The 25820-nt window shown below is 41.1% G+C and overlaps 1 protein-coding gene across 6 annotated transcripts; it reads right to left on the bottom strand.

Moving 5' to 3' along the window:
• Window positions 1-4009: 4009 nt before the first annotated feature.
• ASB15 (ankyrin repeat and SOCS box containing 15) lies at window positions 4010-25745 on the bottom strand. Of its 6 annotated transcripts, XM_075428931.1 has the most exons (11): window positions 20966-21052; window positions 20144-20554; window positions 15407-15548; window positions 14031-14083; window positions 13806-13937; window positions 13233-13391; window positions 9793-10038; window positions 8141-8312; window positions 7189-7759; window positions 6463-6616; window positions 4010-5051 (listed from the first exon to the last, which is right to left on the bottom strand). In XM_075428931.1, the coding sequence occupies exons 3-11, from the start codon at window positions 15520-15522 to the stop codon at window positions 4879-4881; spliced, it is 1776 nt and encodes a 591-aa protein (XP_075285046.1). In that variant the 5' UTR covers window positions 15523-15548; window positions 20144-20554; window positions 20966-21052; the 3' UTR covers window positions 4010-4878. The 6 variants fall into 6 exon arrangements, with proteins under 6 accessions (XP_075285046.1, XP_075285045.1, XP_075285047.1 ...); XM_075428930.1 differs by lacking the exons at window positions 20144-20554; window positions 20966-21052 and adding an exon at window positions 25322-25745; XM_075428932.1 differs by lacking the exons at window positions 20144-20554; window positions 20966-21052 and adding an exon at window positions 25174-25305.
• Window positions 25746-25820: the final 75 nt, after the last annotated feature.

Raw genomic sequence — 25820 nt, 5'->3', positions numbered from 1 at the left:
GTGGGAGTTCTGGGCACCATATCTACCATGTGCTGAATATGCTGAAAAAAGGCAATAGCTTTGCCCAATCAAATGTAGAGATTTCTACTGAAAATGTGAATTTTGAAAATTAAATGTAAATACCTTGTACATGTCATCAGAGCTACACTGTTATATCAGTCTTACAACTACTAGCAAATTCCTATTATATTTTTGCAGCTTCTCAGGAAAACCACGAAACATGGGTTCCTCAGGGAGTATTCCTCCTGATCTAAGCACCTCTTTTGCTGCTGTGAGTGACACTTAAGGTACCATTTCAGAGAGAAAATGCTTCCCATTGCAATATGTACCTTTAAATATTTATACAGTGATTTGGTGCACTTACCCACGTACTTCTTTCTGATTTATCCAGCATTTGTCCTGGTAAAGAACTGGGATGGATTTCTTTGAAGACTGCTCCATGCTTTTGGGGACAGACGGTGTGTTTTTGAATCAAGGTCATTATCTGTTTAGTGCAAAAGAGGACTCTGAAGCATAGACACCTTGGGTGGCAAGGTGCCATTTTTAATTACTGCAGCCTAAACAAATAAATTCCAGTAGAAAGGTCAGGAAAAGAACAAGGCAGAATTGGGCCATTAAGGCTGAAAACCATGTCGGTTGGAATTACTTTTCTTGACAGCATTTTCCTGAGCAGAGGTCTATCAGTCCTAAAGCTTACATGAAAAAAAAGTAGGGGGAAGGCTTTAAAAGGACTGACTTAGCAGGTAGACCAGAGCTGTGGCAGAGTACACCAGGGAGGCAAAGCTCGTTACACAGAAGACACAGAGGGCAAGAGACTGTTGATCAGGTGCATGTTAAAGGGCGTGATGGAACAGCAAAAGAGAGGAGACCTGTTCTACACAGACAAGCGATCATGGATTTATGTCACTTTTCTCCATGCAAGCCATAGCTAAACAGCTGGGTATTTTAGAAGCTTTTTTCTTCCCCAAGTAAAAGTCAAGAAAAAACATCCCTTTGCCTACCCTAAGGCAGACACAAAAGAACCCGTGGCTTTGTGACTGTATTTTTCCATGCATGACTCCCGTGCTATCAGCAAGTCTGAGAAAGGGCAGAGCAGGCACAAAGAGCCCAAGCCAGAACAGTAACCGCTGTAGTGAACAGTAACATTGCCCCCCCCGACGCCCAGAACAAGGATCTCCCGTGTCAGCTCCCACCATCAGATGGTAGCCAGTGGATGGAAGTTTCATAGATGACACACAACATTATGGCCCCTACAGGGAATATACATGGTCGTGCACAGAACTCATGGCTATGGTTTGGTCCTTCACTGAGCTATGAAAACACACAGCTACAAAGTCCATCTCGCTGGTGCTGCAAAGGCTGACGTAACCTCTGCTGAATGCCTGGCTCCTTGGAGCGCTCATCAGCCTGGTGCAGCTGCTTGTGTCAGATTTTATGAGAAACACAGACCAAATGATACCTCTGCTTTCAAACATTGTCCCCAAACCAACAGGAGCCCCTACCCCAGAGCATGCCTGAATCAATGCCAAGGCATTTAATTACTTCTAGCCAATGTTGCCCATTGGGTGGGCATGCCGTGGAGTTGGGTTGCAGTGGAACACCCCATGAGTCACACCCAAATAGCAGAGAAAATTAAATCTCAGCATTGCAAGGGTTCAATCACAGTCCAAGCAGGGAAAAATAGGAGTAGTTTTTTCCTACAATTTCTTCTTCCTGTTGGGGCTGCTGCCTTTGCCTCTTTTCACACAAACACTAGTCCTGGACCAGCTGCATTTCTTGCTCCCACCAGCACATACTCAACTCCATAAAAGTAGTATCCAGTGGACTGGCTGCAAAACATGGGGGTCAAAAGACTTGTGTCCAATTCCTAGCTGGGCCATAAGCATGACATAAGGTAAACAGCTCCCTTTCCATGTCTATCGTGCCTTATATTCCATTTTAAACAAAGTCTTGCCCCCCTCCCCCACCTCCATTCTGTTCACAGATGTCTTGAAAGCATTAAGGATGCTTTCTCATAACGTTGTACATCCTTCAGCACCTAGGGGGGAAAAAGTCTTCAATAAATAAACGACTTCAAAATTGAATCACAGAATCACAGAATCACAGAATAGTAGGGGTTGGAAGGGACCTCTGTGGGTCATCTAGTCCAACCCCCCTGCCGAAGCAGGGTCACCTACAGTAGGCTGCACAGGATCTTGTCCAGGCGGGTCTTGAATATCTCCAGAGAAGGAGACTCCACAACCTCCCTGGGCAGCCTGTTCCAGTGCTCCGGCACCCTCAGAGGGAAGAAGTTCCTCCTCATGTTCAGACGGAACTTCCTGTGCCTCAGTTTGTGCCCATTGCCCCTTGTCCTGTCACTGGGCACCACTGAAAAGAGCTTGGCCCCATCCTCCTGACACCCACCCTTCAGATATTTGTAGGCATTTATAAGGTCCCCTCGCAGCCTTCTCTTCTTCAGGCTGAACAAGCCCAGTTCCCTCAACCTCTCCTCGTAGTGGAGATGCTCCAGTCCCCTCACCATCCTTGTAACCCTCCGCTGGACTCTCTCCAGTAGCTCCTCATCCTTCTTGAACTGGGGACCCCAGAACTGGACACAGTACTCCAGATGAGGCCTCACCAGGGCAGTGTAGAGGGGAAGGAGAACCTCCCTTGTCCTGCTGGCCACACTCTTCTTGATGCACCCCAGGATCCCATTGGCTTTCTTGGCAGCCAGGGCACACTGCTGGCTCATGGTTAACCTGTCGTCCACCAGGACACCCAGGTCCCTCTCCACAGAGCTGCTCTCCAGCAGGTCCACCCCAAGCCTGTACTGATGCATGGGGTTGTTCCTCCCCAGGTGCAGGACCCTGCACTTGCCCTTGTTGAACCTCATCAGGTTCCTCTCTGCCCAGCTTTCCAGCCTATCCAGGTCACGCTGAATGGCAGCACAGCCTTCTGGTGTATCTACCACACCTCCCAGTTTGGTGTCATCAGCAAACTTGCTGAGGGTACATTCTAACTCTTCATCCAGGTCGTTGATGAAGAAGTTAAACAAGACTGGGCAAAAACAAGACTGAAGAACAGAAAAGCTTTAAAACAGGATTAGGCCACCTTCTGTAACAGGCAAACAACAAAAAGGGCCCAGATCTATTGTTTAAAAGATAACCACAATAATATCATGTCTTTTTAGCTTACCTAATGATATCCTAAGGACTAGCCCATAATATTTTCAACACTTGGGGCAATGCTCTATCCTAGAGCTGGATGCTTTGATGCCACAGGCAACGTAACTATTGCCTGAGGCGTGTACAAAGTCCTAAATATAAACCTTGGCCCATGAACTAAAATTACTAATGGAATTTGGCTCTAGCCACAGAAAGGGTTTAAAATCTCCTGTCTAAAGCCCTATTTGATCACGTTTCCTTGGCTGGTTGGAGCATACTGTATCAGATATGTGACTACTCAGATTCTTGTGTTGCGGCCACTATATTCATTAAAATTACTGCTATTTAAGACATTATTATTCAGCCCATACTTCTGATTAGGAATTGCCACAGAGAAATATCAGTTTATAGGTTATGCAGCACACATGCATTTAGCCTGGTATGTCCAGGACATTTCGGTTGATGGAGCCGTGGACAGCATCCTCCTGTCAGGGGCCTGGCCCACCTGCCAGATACCTAGAAATTTTTCACAAGTGACCAAATGCTTCTTTTTCATCCTCGCCAAAATTTTGGGCAAAAAAAAAGAGGACACGTGTTGGAAAGGCAGATGAATAGTAGCCCTAGTGAGAGCAGAAGCAGCAGTTAAGCCTGCTGTTCAACCCTTCACATGTCCCAGACCAGTAATTTTCACTCCTTCCATTTGGTCCTGTAAATATGTTGTGAGGAAGGACAGAACCACAAAAGACTGATTTAGCTGCCGTTGGAAGTGGAATGTACATCTCAGGCTTTTTCTGAATGTCAGGGGTTTGGATTCTTTGTTGTCTTTTTTTCCCCAGATGTAAGGGACGGTAGAATAGCAAAGGGAGTAAGTGCAATCCACTTTTAATAGAATAATTCAAATAATATTTAATCAGATGCGTTTTTCTGTAGACATGCAGAAATATACTGCCAAGTGCATTATAGCATGACCAAGGGTGTTGTTTAGTCTGGTCAAGAAGCAATCTGTCCAGTCTCTGTAGGAAACATAATTAAAGTTGTGACATTGCAACATTTCTCACCCAAGGGGATACGCTGCTCAATTTACCTCATTTCTTTGTCCATCAAAATCTACTCTTTCTTTCAAACAGCCTACTTAAAGTCCCTCAAACTTTGCCAAGCACTAAAAACACGCAGTACTGGCACACACAGCAGTCATACCTGGAAGCAGACAGTTTGGAAAAGTAGCTAAAAAGAATCTTTGAAGTGTGTTGAGAATTTTATAATAGGACCATGATTTTCAAAGTACAAGATGTGCTACATTTCAGGCCAATTAGATGACAGAGACGTGCATTTAGTGGTTTAATTTTCTTTGCCAAGCTAAATTAGACACTTCTTTTCTTTTACAGATAAACTAATGCTACAAACTGAGAACAGCAATTGTATTTATTATCTTCATTGGGAAATCCATCAGGAAAATTCTTTTATTATTAATCTAAATTCCCATTTAGAATGTACTGTTCTGCATAATTATTACAGTGTCTTTATTCTGATTTCAGCCTATATTTAGATAGCATAATTTGTTAAACCATGAGCTTTAATGTACTAATTTTGAAGAAAAATTTGTTCCCATAAAAGAGCTATTAACAACAAATATCAGAATATTGTGAATGTGTATAAAACACCAAGCAGCTCTTTAGCTAGTAAAAAATAGTGAGGAAATGAGTCAAATTACAGACTATGCTGGTATTTTTAAAAACTATTCTAAATGTATGCCTTTTCCATACAGATCATATTCTTTATATAGGATATAGTTCTTGAGAACTGGTGGAAGTGGAAACTTCTTCATGGATGACAGTTTCTGGAGTCTCCTTAACCCCAAGAGTTTACGTATTTTCAGACGACACAGATGTTTCAATGGACGAGGATTATCTAAAAATAATAGTGAGAGAGAAATGGTGGAAAAATCAATGCCATTAACAATGATGCAAGCCAGTTCACAATCTCAAAACATGATCTAATAAAATTAATATAAAAATCTATTACCTTGGGCCATTATTATTTTACCACTTCTGAATAAAATATCATTCTTTTCACTTCAGAATTGTGTATCATCACATTTCTGATATTAATCAAACACAATTCTGATATTAATCAAACTTCTGTCAGATACCTACTTAACATTACTGTCTCACTTTTGGAACTATGCACACTGTACTCTGTCTCCAAAGCGCCCATCTGAACATGTAAACCAGGACTTCATTTAGCATAATCAATAGTAACTGATGATCGATCTCTCCTTTCCCTAGATGCACCTTTTAAAAATTGCACACTGAGGCAGCCATGGCACCTTTCATTTCTGCTGTATCAACAAGGCACCCGGACCAGACCTTACCATGCTTGGGCCTGCTGAGTCCTCTAAACAAATATTCTTGTTAGAATTCACATCAGTCAAAGAGCTCAATTTAATTTAGTCTTCGTCTGCATGCCAGCCTAAAATACTGACGCAAAATTAAGCACAGGGTACCAGTCTTCCCCTAAATATTTTGTTTTTTAGCAGCTGATGTTAAATCAAATTCTATTTAAAACAATAATTTAAAAAAGTAAAATAAAATTAATTCATGCAAAGAGAACATTTAATACAACAGATTTTTTTAAGTTAACGTGGGTGAAACCTATCTCTGGTGCCACCAATGGTGGAAGGTCCAGGCTAATGTGTAGAACTTCACAAGTAAAGCACACATAAGAAGTATTATTAAATGACAGTATCAGTAATGGCAACTCTAGATGTCTATCATGTAAATTGGAGTTAGGAAATTATGGTACACAGATTGTGATGGCATGCTCGTTGTCACCACCTACCACCTTGAACATAACGGGATCTAAAACATGATCTCACGACATCCCTCAAATGATTAATAGACTTGAGAGATCAAGGCAGCGAAAAGAAGGATGGAAGTGCGAACAATATTCTGCAACAAAAAAAGTTGTGCCCCATGGCTGTGCAATCACTGGTGCCACGTGGGTTAATAAGCAGTCTGAGAAGTACCTCAGCGGTCTTGCTTAACTAAAAGGGCTTCCCACACAACGATGACTTTCCCTATGAGATTAATTCTCATCAGGTGCAATTTTGCCATATTCCAGTCCTATTAACTTATTTATGATCAGCAGCAACAGGTAAAGATCTGTCTCAATCTGAGGACTGGATGACAGGCACAACCTGGTTCTTCGCCAGTACACATTTCGACTGCTAAAACTCTTTGGATGAATGTCACCTGACATAAGTAGTTAAAAGTCTCCTATAATAAATCATAACATCATTAACTGGAAGTTAGATATTTACCCAATATCTGATGTATCTCTGTCCATTCTTTCTGTGTTTCTAAGACAAACTTAATCTTTGTGCATAGAGGAACATAATCCATGTAATCTATAAAAACACGAACCACTTTTCCTGCTAAATGTTTCAACCAAGGAACAGCAATAAAGTCACAGAACTGAAAGGGAAAACACATCAAGTCATAATTTCAAAATCTGTGCAGAGGAATGCCAAAATAACACATTATAAAGCAATTCCACAAGATAATTTAAACAAAGTATTAGTAATGACCTTTAACAGCCATAAATTGATGGCTAGGTAGGTTACTTTAAAAGCCATTTTCTTCCATGCTTAACTTTTGTGATCCCTTAATTCGTATAGACAGGCCTGAAGGCCAATAATTGTTATAACATTGCTATAATTTGCAGCACTGTTTTGTTCAACAGCGATACCTCTTTGGAAACACATCTACTCCTTGGTTAGGATAGAAACAGATATTCCAGAATCCTGCCTCACGATTTCTTAAAACTTCCTTCCTAAATCTCTAAGATATGAACCTCAATTTAAAACCCCTCTATGTACATAATTATCTCAGAGTAGAAAAAGAAAAATGTCTGAAAAATGTTTAGGGTGCTTTAAAAAAGGATTTTGCCAGTGTGTTGATCTTAATTCTGCACAATAATCTGGAATGTTTAAAGCTGGCTAATGAAAAGAGCAAAGTGAAGAGAAGGAAGGAAGGTACGTATTTACTGGATTATCTTTTATTACAGAAGAAGTCCACCCAGGGAGAATCTCTTCCTCTGGAGTTGACCACACAAAAGAATTTCCAAAGATATCTTGATGCATACAGTCAAAACACATCTCCACATTATATCCGTGATTCAGCAGCAGTCTCAGCATCACCTCATCATTCAGAGCATACTGAATGGCGCTGGGGAAATGTGTATCATTGACCAACATAAAGTAGCAATTGACGTTTGCTCCGTAAGACAGGAGCAGCCTTACAATTTCATGGTTGCCAGCTCTCACCGCCACAAGCAGACAGTTTAAAGGATCCTTGTTTGGATTCGCCCCTGCTTTGAGCAATATTTCGGTGCAAAGAATGTCATTGTTAGAAACAGCAAAATAAAGTGCGGTTTTCCTTTCGTCATCGTAACTATTTGAAATGTGTTCAGCCAAAAGAGTGTTGACATCAAAGCCATTTTCAATGAGGAGCTCTAGACACTGCGAGTTCTGGCCATCTGCTGCTGAGTGGACAGGGCTTAACCCACTTTTCTGGATTGCAGTTTGGGATGTGACCGGAATGAGATACTTCAGAGCCCTAAAAAACAGTGAATAAAACTAGTTAGGCATCGCTTCCCTGCATGAAGTTAATGACCCTTATCCAGCTATATGCTAAATTACCAGCTAGACACCTTACATAAGAAGATCCAAACACAGAAACACCAGTTTTGAGCGCTATCAAACAGGACCTCGTGATTAAGTTTTTTTAGTGGTTTTCACTTAGTTCTAAGGAGTATGTTTTGCATTTTGCTTTGTTTATGCTAAGAAAAACCTTAAAAGTTAATTCAAACCATCGTAACATAGACAGTCCTGAAATGCAAATGTTCTGTACATTTGCAAGTTTACCACAGTCGTCCTCAATGTGACCTTGTGCCACGCTGTATCTTAAAAAAAATGTAAAGTCCAAGCTCATACTCACAAGTAATGCCCCTCATAAGCTGCTTTGTGTATGGGAAGCAGTCCTGCCTTATTAGGCACACTGCCACTTCCTCCATATTCCAAAACAAGGGCTACGCAGTCCGGATTACCTCCTCCGGCTGCTTCAAACAGTATCGATGCACCATCATCTGCTAAGGCCTGGACATCTCCACCTTGAAGGAGGATACAGAGTTTATAATTCTATCCGAAGTGATCTGCAGACCATAATAAACACAAGCCCAGAATACTCTCCTCTTCATTTTTGGATGTATTTAAGTTAAAACTTTACTAAGACAAGAAATATTTCTTGTGGCAAATTTGAAACTCAAAAACATGAGTGTACAGATACAAGTTCAAACGCTCACCTGAGCGAGGTTTGCTTTGATTGTAAGTGTTACTGAATAAGAATATTCTGGCATATTTCAAAAACACTTAATTTCATTAATTAATACCGATTTAATTCTGTACATGGAAGGAAGGGAGGAAGTGAAGAGGGAGGAAGGGGAGCAAGGGGAGCAAGTGGAGGGGAGTAAAGAGAAATAAAGAATGGCAAGAAGGGCATGTACAGAAGTAAGTCCCTCCTCAACTGAAATGGCTTGGTATCAACTCTGCCATTCACAGAATCACAGAATCATAGAATGGTAGGGGTTGGAAGGGACCTCTGTGGGTCACCTAGTCCAACCCTCCTGACGAAGCAGGGCCATCTACAGTAGGCTGCACAGGACGTTGTCCAGGCGGGTCTTGAATATCTCCAGAGAAGGAGACTCCACAGCCTCCCTGGGCAGCCTGTTCCAGTGCTCCGTCACCCTCAGAGGGAAGAAGTTCTTCCTCATGTTCAGATAGAACTTCCTGTGCTTCAGTTTGTGCCCATTGCCCCTTGTCCTGTCACTGGGCACCACTGAAAAGAGCTTGGCCCCATCCTCCTGACACCTACCCTTCAGATATTTGTAAGCATATTTTAGGTCCCCTCGCAGCCTTCTCTTCTTCAGGCTGAACAAGCCCAGCTCCCTCAGCCTTTCCTCATAGGAGAGATGCTCCTGTCCCCTCACCATCCTTGTAGCCCTCCGCTGGACTCTCTCCAGTAGCTCTTCATCTTTCTTGAACTGGGGAGCCCAGAACTGGACACAGTACTCCAGATGAGGCCTCACCAGGGCAGTGTAGAGGGGAAGGAGAACCTCCCTCGTCCTGCTGGCCACACTCTTCTTGATGCAACCCAGGATCCCATTGGCTTTCTTGGCAGCCAGGGCACACTGCTGGCTCATGGTTAACCTGTTGTCCACTAGGACACCCAGGTCCCTCTCCGCAGAGCTGGACTCCAGCAGGTCCACCCCAAGCCTGTACTGATGCATGGGGTTGTTCCTCCCCAGGTGCAGGACCCTGCACTTGCCCTTGTTGAACCTCATCACGTTCCTCTCTGCCCAGCTTTCCAGCCTATCCAGGTCACGCTGAATGGCAGCACAGCCTTCCGGTGTGTGTGAGCATCTCTCCAGCCCAGCAGGAACACTCATATATGCTACCTTTCCTTCCAAGAAACCGAATCTTCTCATTCACCACTCTTCCTCTCCTTTTCCATGATCACCCTAAAACACCTCAGCAACCAGGCAAGATGTATGCCAGTGCAGAGGTGTATTTCGCTTTTACCTGACTACATACCTTTATGAATAAGATGCTCCAGCACATCACAGTGACCATATTCAGCAGCAACACCTAATGGTGTTACTCCATACCCATCCTTAAGGTTCACATTTCCACCATTCTTCAGAAGAAGAGCAACAATGTCTTTGCGTCCCTGTTTTGCAGCTTCATGCATTGCGGACCAACGTTTTACGCACGGCTGGTGGATACTACAGTTGTGTTTGATCAGAGTGGATACCATTTCAAAAGAGCCCCTTCTTACAGCTTGAAGATATTTAAAAAAGGAAGAAAATAATACAATTACATTTTCAGGTATGTTATCTTGAAAGTTAAAGACATCTAATAAGTTTAAAAAAGCTTCTCCTTGCATATTTATATGAGGAAACTGAAAACATTTCCAGTCCCAGAAATCTGGGAATCCAGTCTACTGGTAAATAAATGGTAATGTCAGCTGCTCAGGAAATCAAGGTAAACCAACACAAGCTGGAAAGTATGTCAGTTTGAAGCACGGAGGGCAAAAGCAGCACCACTCCAATTCTGAGAAAGCAGAAGCAGGTGTAGCACAAGGAAAAGCAACAATTAAAATAACATAATATTCGAATACGGTCCTTACTTCTGAAGTTGGTGCAAACACTACAATGTTCCCAGAAAACTCTACTTGTGACTTTGTCACCTGGCAACTCTAATCCTAGGTGTACTCAGTGGCTGTTGTCAGCCAAAGTACAGTTGAGAACTGTCATACATAAAGGCCACGTTCTGCCCTTCTGAGGTTCCAGGTTTGAAATTTTCATGGATAACTACACCTGCACATTATTTACATATGAAAGAGTGATCCTGAGTAAGAGTCTAATTTTACTTTTGCACCACCCTTTGGAACAGCAGATCTCTCCACTGACTTGTGGGGCAGCTGAGGGAGATCAGTGTCACAGGGTTAGCAAATTTAACTTTTGTGAATGTCCCATTATACAAGTAAGAAGGTTTTAAAGAGGGAAGAGTCTTCATAATTATCCACAACTGCTTTGAAGTAGAGTATTACCAAAGGTACCTGGAAGTAGAAATCATCCCACTAGACATACACTTCTTCAGCATTTACCTGTGTACTGAAGAGCCCTTAGATCCAGAGCTTTAAAACTGAAAGTAGTAACTAAATCATGTGCATCACCTATTAAGTGTTAAGCACCTGATCCTCGATTTCACTGAGACTAAGACTGAAATGTATGATGCACAAAAATACCTATGTCCATGTTTTCAGCGCTGACAAAAAACAAAAACAGCATCACATAATACATAGCTGACAAATGCCATTTTCAGAAGTTTGCACAAATATTTAGGAAAATAAATTGTCATTATAAGAGGGAAAGACCCTTTTCACAGAATCACAGAGTGTTCGGGGTTGGAAGGGATCTCTGTGGGTCATCTAGTCCAACCCCCCTGCTGAAGCAGGGTCACCTACAGCAGGCTGCACAGGACCTTGTCCAGGTGGGTCTTGAATATCTCCGGAGAAGGAGATTCCACAACCTCCCTGGGCAGCCTGTTCCAGAGCTCCGTCACCCTCAGAGGAAAGAAGTTCTTCCTCATGTTCAGCTGGAACTTCCTGTGCCTCAGTTTGTGCCCATTGCCCCTTGTCCTGTCGCTGGGCACCACTGAAAAGAGTCTGGCCCTGTCCTCCTGTCACTCACCCTTGAGATATTTATAAGCATTTATTAGGTCCTCTCGCATCCTTCTCTTCTTCAGGATAAACAAGCCCAGCTCCCTCAGCCTTTCCTCGTAGGAGAGATGCTCCTGTCCCCTCATCATCCTCGCAGCCCTCCGCTGGACTCTCTCCAGTAGCTCCTCGTGTTTCTTGAAATGGGGGGCCCAGAACTGGACACAGTACTCCAGATGGGGCCTCACCAGGGCCGTGTAGAGGGGAAGGAGAACCTCCCTCGTCCTGCTGGCCACACTCTTCTTGATGCACCCCAGGATCCCATTGGCCTTCCTGGAAGCCAGGGCACACTGCTGGCTCATGGTTAACCTGTCATCCACCAGGACACCCAGGTTCCTCTCCACAGAGCTGGACTCCAGCAGGTCTGCCCCAAGCCTGTACTGATGCATGGGGTTGTTCCTCCCCAGGTGCAGGACCCTGCACTTGCCCTTGTTGAACCTCATCAGGTTCCTCTCTGCCCAACTTTCCAACCTGTCCAGGTCACGCTGAATGGCAGCACAGCCTTCCGGTGTATCCACCGCACCTCCCAGTTTGGTGTCATCAGCAAACTTGCTGAGGGTACATTCTAACTCTTCATCCAGGTCGTTGATGAAGAAGTTAAACAAGGCTGGGCCCAGTACTGACCCTTGGGGGACACCACTTGTTACCGGCCTCCAATTAGACTCAGCGCCGCTGATGACAACCCTCTGAGTTCTGCCATTCAGCCAGTTCTCTATCCACCTCTCCGACCACTCATCCAGCCCACACTTCCTGAGCTTCCCTAGGAGGATGTTATGGGAGACAGTGTCAAAAGGCTTGCTGAAGTCTTTTCATAAGCTCTATTTAACTCTTTGCAGGATTCATTAAAAGCAAAGGCTGAAAATAGCTTAAAAGTTTCACAGACAAAGTTATTGAAAAGAGCTGAAACAATGCAAAGCAAGACATTGCAGGGGAACCCTCTACAAATGCCTCAGGGCCTTAAAATGTTAACACGGTAATTGCATCTGATGAAAATTAATAAAAATTCAGAGAACTGAATATTTTAATACTGATAATTGCACTACATACTGTATTTTCTTATACTGTATTAATTTCACACATTGATTCTCTTCAGAAGAATGGAGATGTTTTGACTTTCGACAGAAATGAGAAGCTAATATAGCCAAATTACTCATGTACAGTAAAGCTCATTTAAGTCTACCAACAGCATCATCTTTCTTTAGATCGGGGTATTACTTAGAAAGGCAGCTGAAGCTTATTTTCAGTGCAAGAGGGGAGGGAAACGAGATGGGAGAGTTTGAAACTGAAAATGCCTGCCTACTCCTGAAGAAATGACCTCATAAAACTAAAAATCTCTAGTAACATCCAGACCTACAGAAAAAGTACATTCAAGTTAATGCAACAGCTTATTCTTGTGCCGTGCTTGTACCTTAGGATGGCCAAATAGGACCAGGTTGGTAAAGGTCTTATAGCACCTGATGATACAGAGAAGGTACCTTTAACAAAAAAATAGGTCCCATTTTCTTAGGAGCCACACAGCAATCACCTAAAGTATAAGAAGCATCCTTAAGATCAGCTCCGTGATCACCTAAAGCATAATGAGTGCTGAACTGAACGCTGGGTACATTTCACCAAGTGCTGGGCATTCAGTTTCATCCAAAAAGATGATCGGCATCTAAACCACACGAGCCAACAGGAGTAGTCAGGTGAGTACTTAGTGGAGGGCAAGTGCTGCCATTCACTTTGCTCACACCCAGGGAGAGAAGGCAATTACCGATAAGAAGTGGAGTTTCTCCTTTGTCATTTGTGGTGTTGGGCCAAACACCTTTCTCCAGTAACGTTTGTACATTTTCCACAAAGCCAGTTTTTGCTGCCAAAGTTAATGGTGTTTCTCCATCACAGGTTTTGTATTCCCACATTGTTTTATAAGATGCTAGAGGTAAGAAAGCGAGACAAGATAAAATTAAAGCATAAAGCTTTTAACACATACAGATGTACCAGAAATCTTTAAATGCTGTCTTTAAGAAAATTACTTGTAATTATGTTTAATTTAACCTAACTAGTACTGCCAAACACACTGAATACTGAACAGTAATTTTTGTTCTGCCTGTAGGTTTCTGAACAAAACGTTCAAAACAGTCCAAGTTCTTTGCTGGTGTAAATTGATATAACTTTCCGTCAAAAAAATTTGCCTGAATATTTAAACAACATAAGCAAGATGCTCCATAGAGGATGTGATCATACTTTATTTAGGAAACAGTTCTAGCCTGTTGTTGTGGACGGCTGTCTATGGTTCTGTGTTTCTTTGCTGCTTCCCTTATCTTGTGGATGTTTTTACCTTACTCACCATCTAAAATGATTTCAAGTATTTGCTGGATTGGCTGTGCTGCGGCCTCGTGCAGTGGAAACCACCCTCTTTCATCAGCTTCATCCAAAGCGTATTTCTGTTTCACAAGTTCCTGGAGCCCAAATACTTGACCTTAAAAAATCCAACAGATAAATGAGATGCAGTTGGAAAAATATACGGAAAACTCAGTTTTGCAAAGGGACTCTTTTATTCTAGGGTTTTTACCTTGCTTTATGGATGTTACAATTTTCCTGTTTTCCTCACTAGGTGGTACAAAACTATGCAAAAAAAGAGCAGAAAATAGAAAATATAAACAAAAAGTAGATGCATTATATTACTCGTGCAATATTTTCCATTAGGTTCTAATCTGAGCCAACTTTCCTTTGAATACATCAGCTGCAATCTTGATTAGCCTTGTGACCTCCTAAGTTACGCCTGTTCTGTGGACCTTCAGAGTATCCAAAGTTCTCGAGTTAGGTGCAATTCCTGCTGTGGGCTGACCTGATAAAACTCCTGATTTGGTAAAGAATGGACGTGGACTAAAAAGCTGTATTTGCCCTGCACTACAGAAATGGGCCCTTCAGATTCAGGAACCTTAGACAGTGAATGAGAATGTGATAGCGTCAGAATGTCGATATTCACTAATGGAGGAGAGTTTGACGATATCAATGGTACCATTCTCCCTGAAAAAGAGTCGTAATATTTTTGACAACATCATTTAAACCTCCATGAGATGGAATTTAAATGCTGCTGCTTGTTAGTTTCTTGAGATATTTTGGTGATAAAAGCATATTAAAAAATAGATCAGATTTAATAAAAAAAATGAGCAGCCAAATAACAAAAGTACCCAGTGGCTCTGCTGAGAGCCTTCAGTGAAAAGGGAGATTCCAGTCCTGCAACAGGAGCTCCATGAGGACCCAAACCTTCATGAGATCCCACAGGAAACAAGTAAATGTTAACAGTTCCCCAAGACTTACAGTTCTACGTCTTTCCATTTTAGGCAGGGCAATCTACAAAATGTATTTATGGGATTATTGCCAAAGAACTTCTATTAAGACAAAGTTTAGCTTTGTTTGACACATACACTTTTCGTAAGAAGGTAAACAGCCTGAAAAGCTAAGGGAAGTATTAGTTTAGCCAAGTGAACGTCATCTCCCTAAGCCCTCATCACCCCATATAGCTCAGCTGAGACCTACGGTTCCTAATCACAGGAACCACTCTTAATGGTAACATTAATGTCACATATGAACCCTTGCTGGAACACCCCTATGAGTTTTTTGTGGTTTTTCTGGTTTGGAATTTTCTTGTAAATGTATGTATCTGAGTGCACTGGGAAAGACTGGGACACTGCTACAATTACAGAGCAGACAGATTACTAACAAATCCAAATTTATTGTCTTTAAAGTTTCACGTTTTAGGAAAAACAAAAATCAACATTTCTATTTGTTTACTCTTTTCAATCATTGCTTCAGACAGTGCTTTACTAAGAGGCATAACAAATTAAGACCTGTTTTGTGCATGATATAAGACACTAAATATCAATGTCTCAAAACACTGTTAAAATATGGCATAATTTCTAACACATATCGAATTGACAGTACCTGTCATCATAGCTGGAAGACACTGGTGGTTTGGCCCCATTTGATTCTTGTATGCTAAGCTGTATGGCATAGTCAGTGAGCAGATCTTCAACCAAATCTTCTCTTTCATCCATCATTTTTTATAGTGAACTATAATGATGAGCTATTTTGAAATACACACAAAAATGTATTGATAAGGATCATATCTTGCTTAAGGTATCTTTTATAATAAAATCAGGAGTTTCCATAAATTTATTTTGATTAAAGAATGTTCTGGTGAGTTTATCCCTATTTAAAAATTACAAAATTCCTGTTGAAAATGGTGATGGAAAAGAAAACAATCCTGGAAACACTTAGTACTAGATATGCTACTTAGCAAAAGCTCTTTTTATTGTTCACACACTACATTTGTCATCACAAATACTGGACAATTTGTGAACCATAAAAGAAACTTTTCCTTTTTAGAAAGCTGTGGTCATCAGGTCAATGAATATATGATTTCCATACAAACATGAATAATAAACAAAGTATCAGCTCATGAATGATTCTTACCAAACACAGGCATTCACAAGGAATTCATGAACATAAACAAAAACACATATACATTTAAAAATTATAGACACAAAAAAGAAAACCACTCAAACTGTCTGAAAATTATTTACAGAGAGGGTCTGCAGTTCAGAAGGAAACACGCGACCAGTTCTAAGGATGACCACACCCTGTACTTACTCAGGATTTACACAGACACCGAATTATTTCAGAGAAGCTCTATACTAACTTGACTCTTTCGCATGAGGAAAGAACATTATTTCCCGCTTCCTTCACCCAGGGTGGCACTGGCAGCAGACACAACATGGATCCACCAACCAGTGACAGCTGGACACAGGATTTCAGCATGCAAAAGCCCATGGCACGTCACTACAGCTTAGCTGACATGTTATCCAGTTCTGAATTCAGAAGAACTTTACTATCTTTCAGTACTTAGAAGGGGCTTATAAGAAACATGGGGACAAACTTTTTAGCAAAGCCTGGTGCAATAGGACAAGGGGTAATGATTTTAATCTAAAAGAGGGTAGATTCAGACTAGATACACGGAAAACATTTTTCACAATGATGGTGGTGAAACACTGGCACAGGTTGCCCAGAGAGGTGTTAGATGTCCCGTCCCTGGAAACATTCAAGGTCAGGTTGGACGGGGCTCTGAGAAACCTGGTTGGACAAGACAACCTTTAAAGGTCCCTTCCAACCCAAGCCATTCCATGATTCTATGAAATTTTTCAGCTGTAACCTGCATTCATCTCTCCTGTCCTGGAGCCAGATGGGGATGTTTTCTCAAATACAAAATAAGGGATCTGAGAGAGACGACACCAAATGCAAAAGCTACTTTATGTTAATATAATAACGCACAAGATTTTTGGACTTAGGTAGTTGTACAACAAAACATTGCAGTGGTCTTGCGTCATTAATTATCACTTTTAATAATCATTAATATATTAAAAAAAAAAAACCCAACCATAAACACTTGCAAATATTGCTTTATTTCTGCACTGCCAAGGCATGGTCTACCAAAGCAGACTAAGGACTCTGGAGTCTCTGCACTGTTTCTGCAGTCATGAAGTTTAATGCACATTCACAGGACTCTGGTACACAAGCCCGAGTGATGGCCAAGCCATGACAGCTATTATTTTCAAGGTGTGAGAGTAGCTGGAAGGCTCAGAGGATTAGTAATGGAGTATGTCAAACCTTTTAACTATAGTCACCAGCTTAAATTCAGTCTGCTCATATCACCAACTTTAACTGTGGCTTATGTTCACTATGCTTTTTGCTAGTAATACCACATCAGCAGAATGCCTTGCTAGTAAATTATAACTATAATTGGATGGTTAGGAACGTTGCTCTTTACATCTTCCTGTAGGTTCTTGAATCTTAAAATACAGTATTTATATATTGTAAAAGATAAGATATATAAGGAACAAAAACTTAAGTTAATATACGCCTAGTTGTACCTACCTAGGTTTTTACAAGTGGGCTTTGGGTTTTGCCAAAGTTTCTCTGTTTGATTTGATCTTAGTGGCTTAAGACATGTGTCCTTTAATCAGACTGGGGACAGCAGATGTTGAATTATCTTTCAAACAAGTTTTAAACTACTGCTCACAGTTAACGTAGTAATGTACTGTGTCTACCACAGAGAACAGTTTTCATCAAAGTGTTGCACAAACACTAAAGAATTATGGTAAGCATCTGCTGTATGTTTCTCACAGAATGATCACTGTGGGGTGTCCTAATCATTTTGCAAATAGAGCAGGAATGCTGTAGAAATTATTTGGAGGCCATTTTCTGAAAATCATCTTCAAGGGAAAGTGCTACGCAGATTTCTTTTTAGACTAATTTCTACATTGTTCCCATAAATAATAAGCCAATCAAAGTACTATAGCCAATATTATAATCCCATCCACAAATACTTCACTACTTAGTGTATCATGATAAAGCTTGCAAACCAAAATTAAATTAGTAAGGACTTAAGAGTCAGATTGACTCGAAAGTTAAAGGTCTCTTGGATTCAGATTCCCACATCATGCAGTATCCCACTTCTTTCAGTATTTACCGGAACCATGGCCCAGGTTTTTAACTGCAAGGATGGACAATCTGAAGGAAAGAGGAAAAAATCTCCACTTCAGTCCCATTTGCTTTGAAGGAAAATGTGATTCTGTGAACAAATACACAACAAATATACAACTTTGGTCCTGACTGCCACCTCTGACTGCAAAAAAACTTCCACAAATAGTAATAAAAAATTATTGATGGACACACTTTCTTTTGGGGCTTAGAAGAACAGACCATTATGTTGCTCATAAAAGACAATGCTTTTCTGAAGGGTTCTCTGCTTCTTCCTTTTGTGTCTCTCATCAAGGTCTCAGCATAACACTCCAAAAGAAGATTTCACACTTAAGTTAGACTGATGAACTCGTAAACACAATGCAGACACACATACCAACATATTTCACATACTACCTGATGTTAAATCTGCTGCACATCATATTAATGCTTAGAAGTTCTCAAAGTTTTGTTCTGGCATACTGAAGTTTAAGTAGAACTTCTCATGCAACAAAAGATTTCTGAAATTACTGAGAGTGCTGACCGACCGACGTTCTGCTGGACAGGATGGACAATACAAACACCCCTATAATTCTAAAAAACAATGATAACGATGTTCTGAAACTCTTATGATCAAAACAGACTTTGGAAAGCCCATTAAGTTTGTTGCAGCAAAAAGAAATTTATAAGAAGTTGGGGGCTTTTTAAACATAGTTTGCTTTATGCAGAAAGGAAGGTATCCCATGTCAAACTTCCAAGGTGTAATACAAAACACAGCGACTTCAAAAAGCTACACAAAACAAAGCAGCTGACCATCTTTTTTTCTAAATGCTGCCACAAGTTTCCTATCAACCAGAATGTAAAATTCTCATCATCAATAAGGCCGTGAAACTGAGCCTCTCTTCCACATCTCTTGTTGGTAATGCACTTCGTTGACAGGCAGGACAATTCTGAGTTGAGGTTCTTTTGTGGGTTTATCTTCACACTTTCATAAACACTTTTCTAATTCTGATGGCACCTTAAAGCTTCCATCGTTTAACCCACAAACACCCACTGTTCTGAAGACTGACAAACCTGTTACACAGCAAAGACAAAAATCTCTCTTGGACTAGCAGTTTTAGAAGTGCATCTCAGTAAACATAGCTACAAGCTCTTCCTGCCATCAGCTAAAAGGGAATTACATTTTAGAATAAATTAATATTTCATTGGCAGCTGCGGGGTGCTCCTGATGAGACTGAATGGTTAATTTACATGTGATAATTTATTAAGGAAAAATGTGTAACCTTCATAATCTCATTTCCTCCACAACAGCTTAAAGGCAAACAGAAGCTACCTCCCCTTTCTTCCCACCTTTCCTTATGTTTCGAAAACCCTCCATTTGAAGACTTCATGAGATTGCTGAAGTATTTGAAGCATCTTTTTAATGAATCATGATCACATTATCAGATCCACATGGATGGACCTTCATGCCCTGCAAGCCCTACAGAAGCTGGTGTTCTTAGGAGAATTGAGACCAAAAATTATTACATTACAGCCCATCACATTAAATTTACCCTAGAGCCTGAACTAAAAAGACTCCTGAAGACTTATATAGATCTTAGATTAGACTCTCACATTGCAAACTCTCTGAAAAAAGGCTGGTTTGGTATATCACAGTATCTTTACGAAGATGTTCACATACAGTTTAGTCCTGTGAGGTGATCAATACCCTCCAATGTCACTGACTTCAAGAAGAGTTAAGAGCAAAAAGCATCTTGCAGGATAGTCATTTAGTAAGAAAATCCTTTTATTTTCAGAAAAAAATGTATTGCCTTTCTACCTCCCCTTTATCTCCAAAAGACTAGAGAAAGAACTCCGTTTACAGGTCATCATAGAAATTTATTTTCTTTTTTTCTGGTCATACAACGTCCATACCCATTTTGACAGCTACCTCCTGCTTTGCTGTATTTCCCAGAACTGGTTATGCCCCAAGCAACACAGAGCTCTGCTTGAACACACACTTAACCAGAAAGGTCTCAGATGAACAATGTTTCAGAATTGTCGTGTATATGGTTTTAAAATTATCTTATCCCACAAGAATTAATAATATATTATAAAATGAGAAAGTTAGTAGGGCAGCAAGTGACTGTACATGGTAGAGTAAGTATAAGGCAAACAGCTCACCACAGCACAAGTGCTGGACACATTGCCAGGGGTCTATACATGTTCGGAGAGCCTGGTTGCTATATCACTGCTGGTAACACGCTGTGCTGAGGTGAGAAGGTCCGACTGAAGCGTGGATGTTCCACTCGGATCACAGTGGAATATAACAGCATGGCTGGTACACTGAGCAGCAGCAGAGACATCCCTGCTACATTACATGATGTGGCAACGAAAAGGCTAAAAAGCTCAGCAGCAAAATCTTCTTCTATTCAACAATGGAAGCTTTGCGGTTACCAGACCTAGGCACTAGATCACTAGAAACAATTGTAAATGCTTCTCTAAACAAGTTTTAGTGTTCGTAGTATGAAGAAAATTTTCCTTAAACAATGTTTTGAGTAGTCTGGTATTTTTCTGATTTTTTTTCATTTATGCCTGAAAAAAATAAAGAGATTACTTCTTGCTGTTTTCCTTAAAAAAAAAGGTTTTGCTCTCTTAAACTAAATTATTGGTTTTTCATTGAAAAAAATCTGAACTACTGGCTAATCATGGAAGTTGTGTCTTTCCTTGGAAAGAAGTGTATCAAGCGTTCATCACTTTTAAACATATAGCTATAAAGTTAACGTTATGTGAGTGTTAATGTTATTCTAATTTCTTATCCTTAAAATAAACTAGACAATCCCAGCTTTACTCTCTATAAATAGAAGGCCCTCAGGCATGCAAAGAGCTTATTCATAGCGATAAAATAATTAATAGATGTCTAAATTTGGACTCAGTCTATTAAATACCACAGTTTTAAACTATTTCTCTGTTAGTCTAATTGGCGAGCATAATATATATTCTCACCTTTTCAACTCATTATCTTGCCACTGCTACTCTGGGGCCTGCATTTTGAACAGCCAGGAATGGTGTCCTGCAAGCTGATGCGTCCTGTGATACTTCTAAAATTAAATACACAGTTGCTAGATAAATTAAGGTCTGACCTTGTACAACTGTAACACAAGCAGACTCGACCACAGGAAAGTATTACACATGACTTCTCTAAAATCTCATCAAATGTAACATGATGTCTGGATGGTATAATAAGATTATCTGCGCCCTCATTGGTTCAACAACCCTCATTAAGAAAATAAATTATCTGCCAACTTAGTCTCAAGGGCTACATTAACAAAATCTTGTAACATTTACGTAAATGAAAACAAATCTGAGGTTTAGCCTTTGACTAGTTCTAGATTCCACCATATTACATCACCAAACACTAATCTCTCTCTCTGAGTCCCAATTGATGCAAAACTATAGTACTTATTTTACTAGAATAAATAACTTGGAATTGGACAAAGAAGCAGGAGGCACAGCACCACAAACAGCAGTGATGCAAAAGCAGAACAACCCAAGAGTCACATCAAGAACAGCAGTGTACCCAGTAAGTTAAATCATAAGCATAGGATGAGGAAGAAGCCGTATCTTTTTTCTCTAGCTAGACATACATGTCACTGACACAATACCTCTGTCTTTTTTTGGTTTTAACCAGTTAGTTACTATCTTTAGCAAAATGAACAGATAAAAAGGGAACATAAATTGAAACAACAAAATTCCAACTTGTCTTTAATTGTTCTGATGACATGAAATGGTACACTGTTCACTCTTCCGTGCCCCACGATTCACTTGCATGTATAGAACCATAAAGCTGCAAGCTTAACTAAGGCACTACATGCATCTCATCTTTGGACACAAGATCAAGAAAACCATTTAATGATGATAAAGAATATTCATTGCAACTTCTTTTGCCAGTGCAACCTAAGCAACTATGGCGAGTCTCCGAAAAAAAACAGTACAACACAAGCAGACAAACAGTGCTGAGACCCTGCTCTACTATTGACTAAGAGCTGGTAAGAACAGAAATGTATTTATAAAAATAACTAAAATATATATTCATACTATATGGAAAGAACACAAATGTTTTAATTGCTTACCTTGAATTCTTTCATTTCCTTTACATAACCAGGATATTATCAGACCTAGTACGTATCTGTATTATAAGTACAGTATTGTTTTCCTTTTCAGAACTTTTTAATACTATTTTGCATTGCTATGTAAAGTGTGTGATTCTTATCTTACATAGTTACTAGGTATAAATCCATTAGTCAGTTATGTTCCATGCACGTAAAGCCAGAGTAAGTAAGGCTCGTGTCCCAGATGCCAAACCGTATGGCAATCTGCAAGACTTCACAGTGAGATAAATTCATTGGTGAGACAAAAAAGGGAAGAGAAGTCACAGCTATAGCAAGGCCTTCTCAGGGTGCCTACGCACTGTATACTAACACACAGGATAATACTCCTAACAGTCCCCGGTATTAAACAGATAACAAACTGTGAAATGCCATGTGGGTGGTTTGGGGTTTTTTTATTTTGGTTCATTTTCAAAACCAGGTAATTGCTGAATGTACTCTGATAATACTTCTCAGGTCTCAGAGTTGTTATATTTTAAAATAAATTATGTATTGAAACAGAGTTTGGCAATTTGGGGAACTTCCTGGTGTATCACTTCTCCACTTATTTCATGAACTGTCTCATCAACGTGGCTTACTATTTTTTACTCTTTGTACTAGGATGTGGCAAGGACACCTACATGCTTGGGTTGTCTGAACAGATGGTTAGAACTAGTGTTTGAATGATGCTAACTGAGCTAATTTGGCTGAAGAAGATCGCCAGGCACAGAACAATTTGTGCTGTGCTCAGTTAGTGTAATCAGGAGATGGATCATCTGCTTGGACAATCACAGAGAAAGGAAAAATGCAGGGAAAATCCAATAAAAAAGGCAGAATTTTTAACAGAATGTCATTTTGGTAAGAAAGAGAGATTCTCGATGCCTTGGAAAGAAACTCCAAGTCTCTCTGGTGCAATCTCAAAGAACACTCGGGAGTGGAAAAGCACAAACCCCAAATTCTGATATAAACTGTGTTAATCACTTTCCTTTAGTCATGGAACAGAGGCACCGCCTGCCTTATTAGAAGACTGTCTTTCAGGGAGAACTCGATGATGTCCTGAAACTCGGTTTGTTTGGTTTGTTTACCAGTTACAGAAAAGAGGAGCTCAAGAGCAAGCTAAAAGAATGATACAGAAGAATTTGTCCAGAATAAGTATGATACAAAATTACAACACAATTTTTATAAAATACTACTCACTGTACAAAACTCACCCTTTAAATCAGTACCTAGGCCATAAAAAAAAGACTTAAACCAAGGCCAACTGAATCTTCAAATTAGTATCATGTTTATCCCCATCAATAATTTCAGCTGTTTTTTTATTGCTTATTTCTCCCATTCTATCTGAAGTCCCTCAATTAAGTTTTGTTTTCTGACAATATTTTACAGCGTTTTTTGCTCTATTAACTGATCATATCAACTCAGAAATTCTGTTTGCCATTGCCTATTACCATGATCCTTATTTTTGATTCTGTTGTTCATTAGCTACTTTTAACACAATTTATTGGTTAAACCAATTTCACAACTAAAAATCACAGAAGGTATATACACGCTTCTGCTTATTAAGCAAATTTCAGAATTCTCATGCTTATGACTGTTACCTGAAAGTTACCAACCTCAGGAAGACTTGACTGATAAATACACACACACATAACTCTTAATATAGTTTCTTTTTTCTTAAAAAAATATTTTTCAGTGTTTATAAGCTTCTGCATTATTTCAAAATTAGATCCTACTCCCAGACATAGGGAATAGACATAAAGATGTTTCCTGTTACACACTGCATCAGTTATCATAAAATCATAGAATAGTTTGGACTGGAAGGGACCTCTAAAGGTCATCTAGCCCAACCCCCTTGCAGTGAGCAGGGACATATTCCACTAGATGAGGTTGCTCAGAGCCCCATCCAACCTGGCCTTGAATGTTTCCAGGGAATGGGGCATCTGGGCCACCTCTCTGGGCAACCTGTGCCAGTGTTTCACCACCCTCAAGGTAAAAAATTCCTCCCTTATATCTAGTCTGAATCTACCCTCTTTTAGATTAAAACCATTACCCCTTGTCCTATTGCACCAGGCCTTGCTAAATAGTTTGTCCCCATCTTTCTTATAAACCCTCTTTAAGTATTGAAAGGCTGCAATAAGGTGTCCCCGCAGCCTTCTCTTCTCCAGGCTGAACAGCCCTCACTCTCTCAGCCTTTCCTCCTAGCAGATGTGTTTCAGCCCTCTGATCATTTCTGTGGCCCTCCTCTGGACCCGCTCCACCAGGTCCATGTCTTTCCAGTGCAGAGGGCTCCAGAGCTGGACACAGGACTCCAGGTGGGGTCTCACCAGAGCAGAGCAAAGGGGCAGAATCACCTCCCTTGACCTGCTGGCCATGCTGCTTTTGATGCAGCCCACGATATGGGTGGCCTTCTGGGCTGCAAGTGCACATTGCTGGGTCATGTCCAGCTTTTCATCCACCAGTACCCCCAAGTCCTTCTTGACAGGGCTGCTCTCAATCCCTTCATCCCCCAGCCTGTATTGACCCATGTGCATGACCTTGCACTTAGCCTTGTTGAACTTCACGAAGTTCACATGGGCCCATTTCTCGAGCATGTCCAGGTCCGTGTTTTTTACAAACACTTAGCATAAAACTGGCCGCAAAGCCTATGTACATGTTTCATGTAAAACAACAGAAGCAGACACATATTCAAATCACATCTACGACACCAAAATCTCGCCTTGAGTGGACGTGAACAATTTAATTTCCAACTATACATCACAGAAGACTGCTCTCAGCAGCACTTTGCAGATTTTAAGGCTTGATACAGTTGACTCACAAAAAAGCACTTTGAAATCAACTCTGAATCACAGAATCAATCTCAGACTCTGCAAAACATTTTGGAAAACAAAACAATTCAGAAACTATAAGCCTATAATAGTTCTGAGAATTCATTACTGGCAATTAGTTAACTATCACTTGGCAAAAATAAGTTGAATTCAAGTACTGCCACCAGCCATGCAGAACACATCAACCAAATGTACACTGCGTGTTTACTAGAAACGTGCTGAAAATCTAAATGCTACGTACAGCACTTCCAGCTTCTGTGTGATGCACTTCTAGTAGTAAATTCTTTCAGAGTATTCCTCATTTAGAAACTGCTAAGTTATGCAAATTGATCGGACGCTGTCTTTAGCAACTTCATGTAGACAACTTCACTAATAAAAAAGATGCTTACATTTAAAAGGGAATATTCAAACCCCTGTGTCTTCTCAGCGCTGCACAGCACTAACTGCAGTGCGTTGCTCTAGCATACCCAGCCATTCTGAAAGCACTGGGCTCCTAAACCCGGGCTGCCTTCGGAGCCGACACCACTCCTGAACAAGCATTGTGGCCGGGCCGGGCTGCGGCGGTTCCAGGGGCCGGGATCTGAGAGCAGGCCGAGCACAACCACCCCGCGCAGGCCAAGCCGGACGGCCCCGCCGCCCCCCCTCCCTGCGGTTCCGCAGCAAGGGCCCAGCCGCCTGCCCATGACACCACACAGACAGACGGCTTTCTCCAGAGGGGCGGGCCCGGCCGGGCGCTCGCCGCCGCTCCGTGCTCAGCGCGGGAGGCTGGGCCCGGCCCGGCCCGGCCCGGCGGCTCGAATCCCAACAGCCGCCTGCGCACCGGCCCCTACGCGCGTGCGCGCAACCCCACCGTCCTCAGGCAGCGCATGCGCACTGTCTCACCGCCGT

Source organism: Opisthocomus hoazin, chromosome 8 (genome assembly GCF_030867145.1).
Source record: "Opisthocomus hoazin isolate bOpiHoa1 chromosome 8, bOpiHoa1.hap1, whole genome shotgun sequence".
Classification (NCBI taxonomy): domain Eukaryota; kingdom Metazoa; phylum Chordata; class Aves; order Opisthocomiformes; family Opisthocomidae; genus Opisthocomus; species Opisthocomus hoazin.
This window is presented reverse-complemented; position numbering and strand designations above follow the sequence as displayed.

What these genes read in the sequence shown, in the direction of transcription:
- ASB15 (XM_075428930.1), bottom strand. Translation starts at nt 15,522, where the DNA reads ATGATGGATGAAAGAGAAGATTTGGTTGAAGATCTGCTCACTGACTAT. An exon ending in AGAAACTCCACTTCTTATCG is followed by an intron (nt 10,039 to 13,232) that starts GTAATTGCCTTC and finishes AATATCTTCAAG; the next exon opens with CTGTAAGAAGGGGCTCTTTT. An exon ending in AGAGATACATCAGATATTGG is followed by an intron (nt 5,052 to 6,462) that starts GTAAATATCTAA and finishes TATTATTTTTAG; the next exon opens with ATAATCCTCGTCCATTGAAA.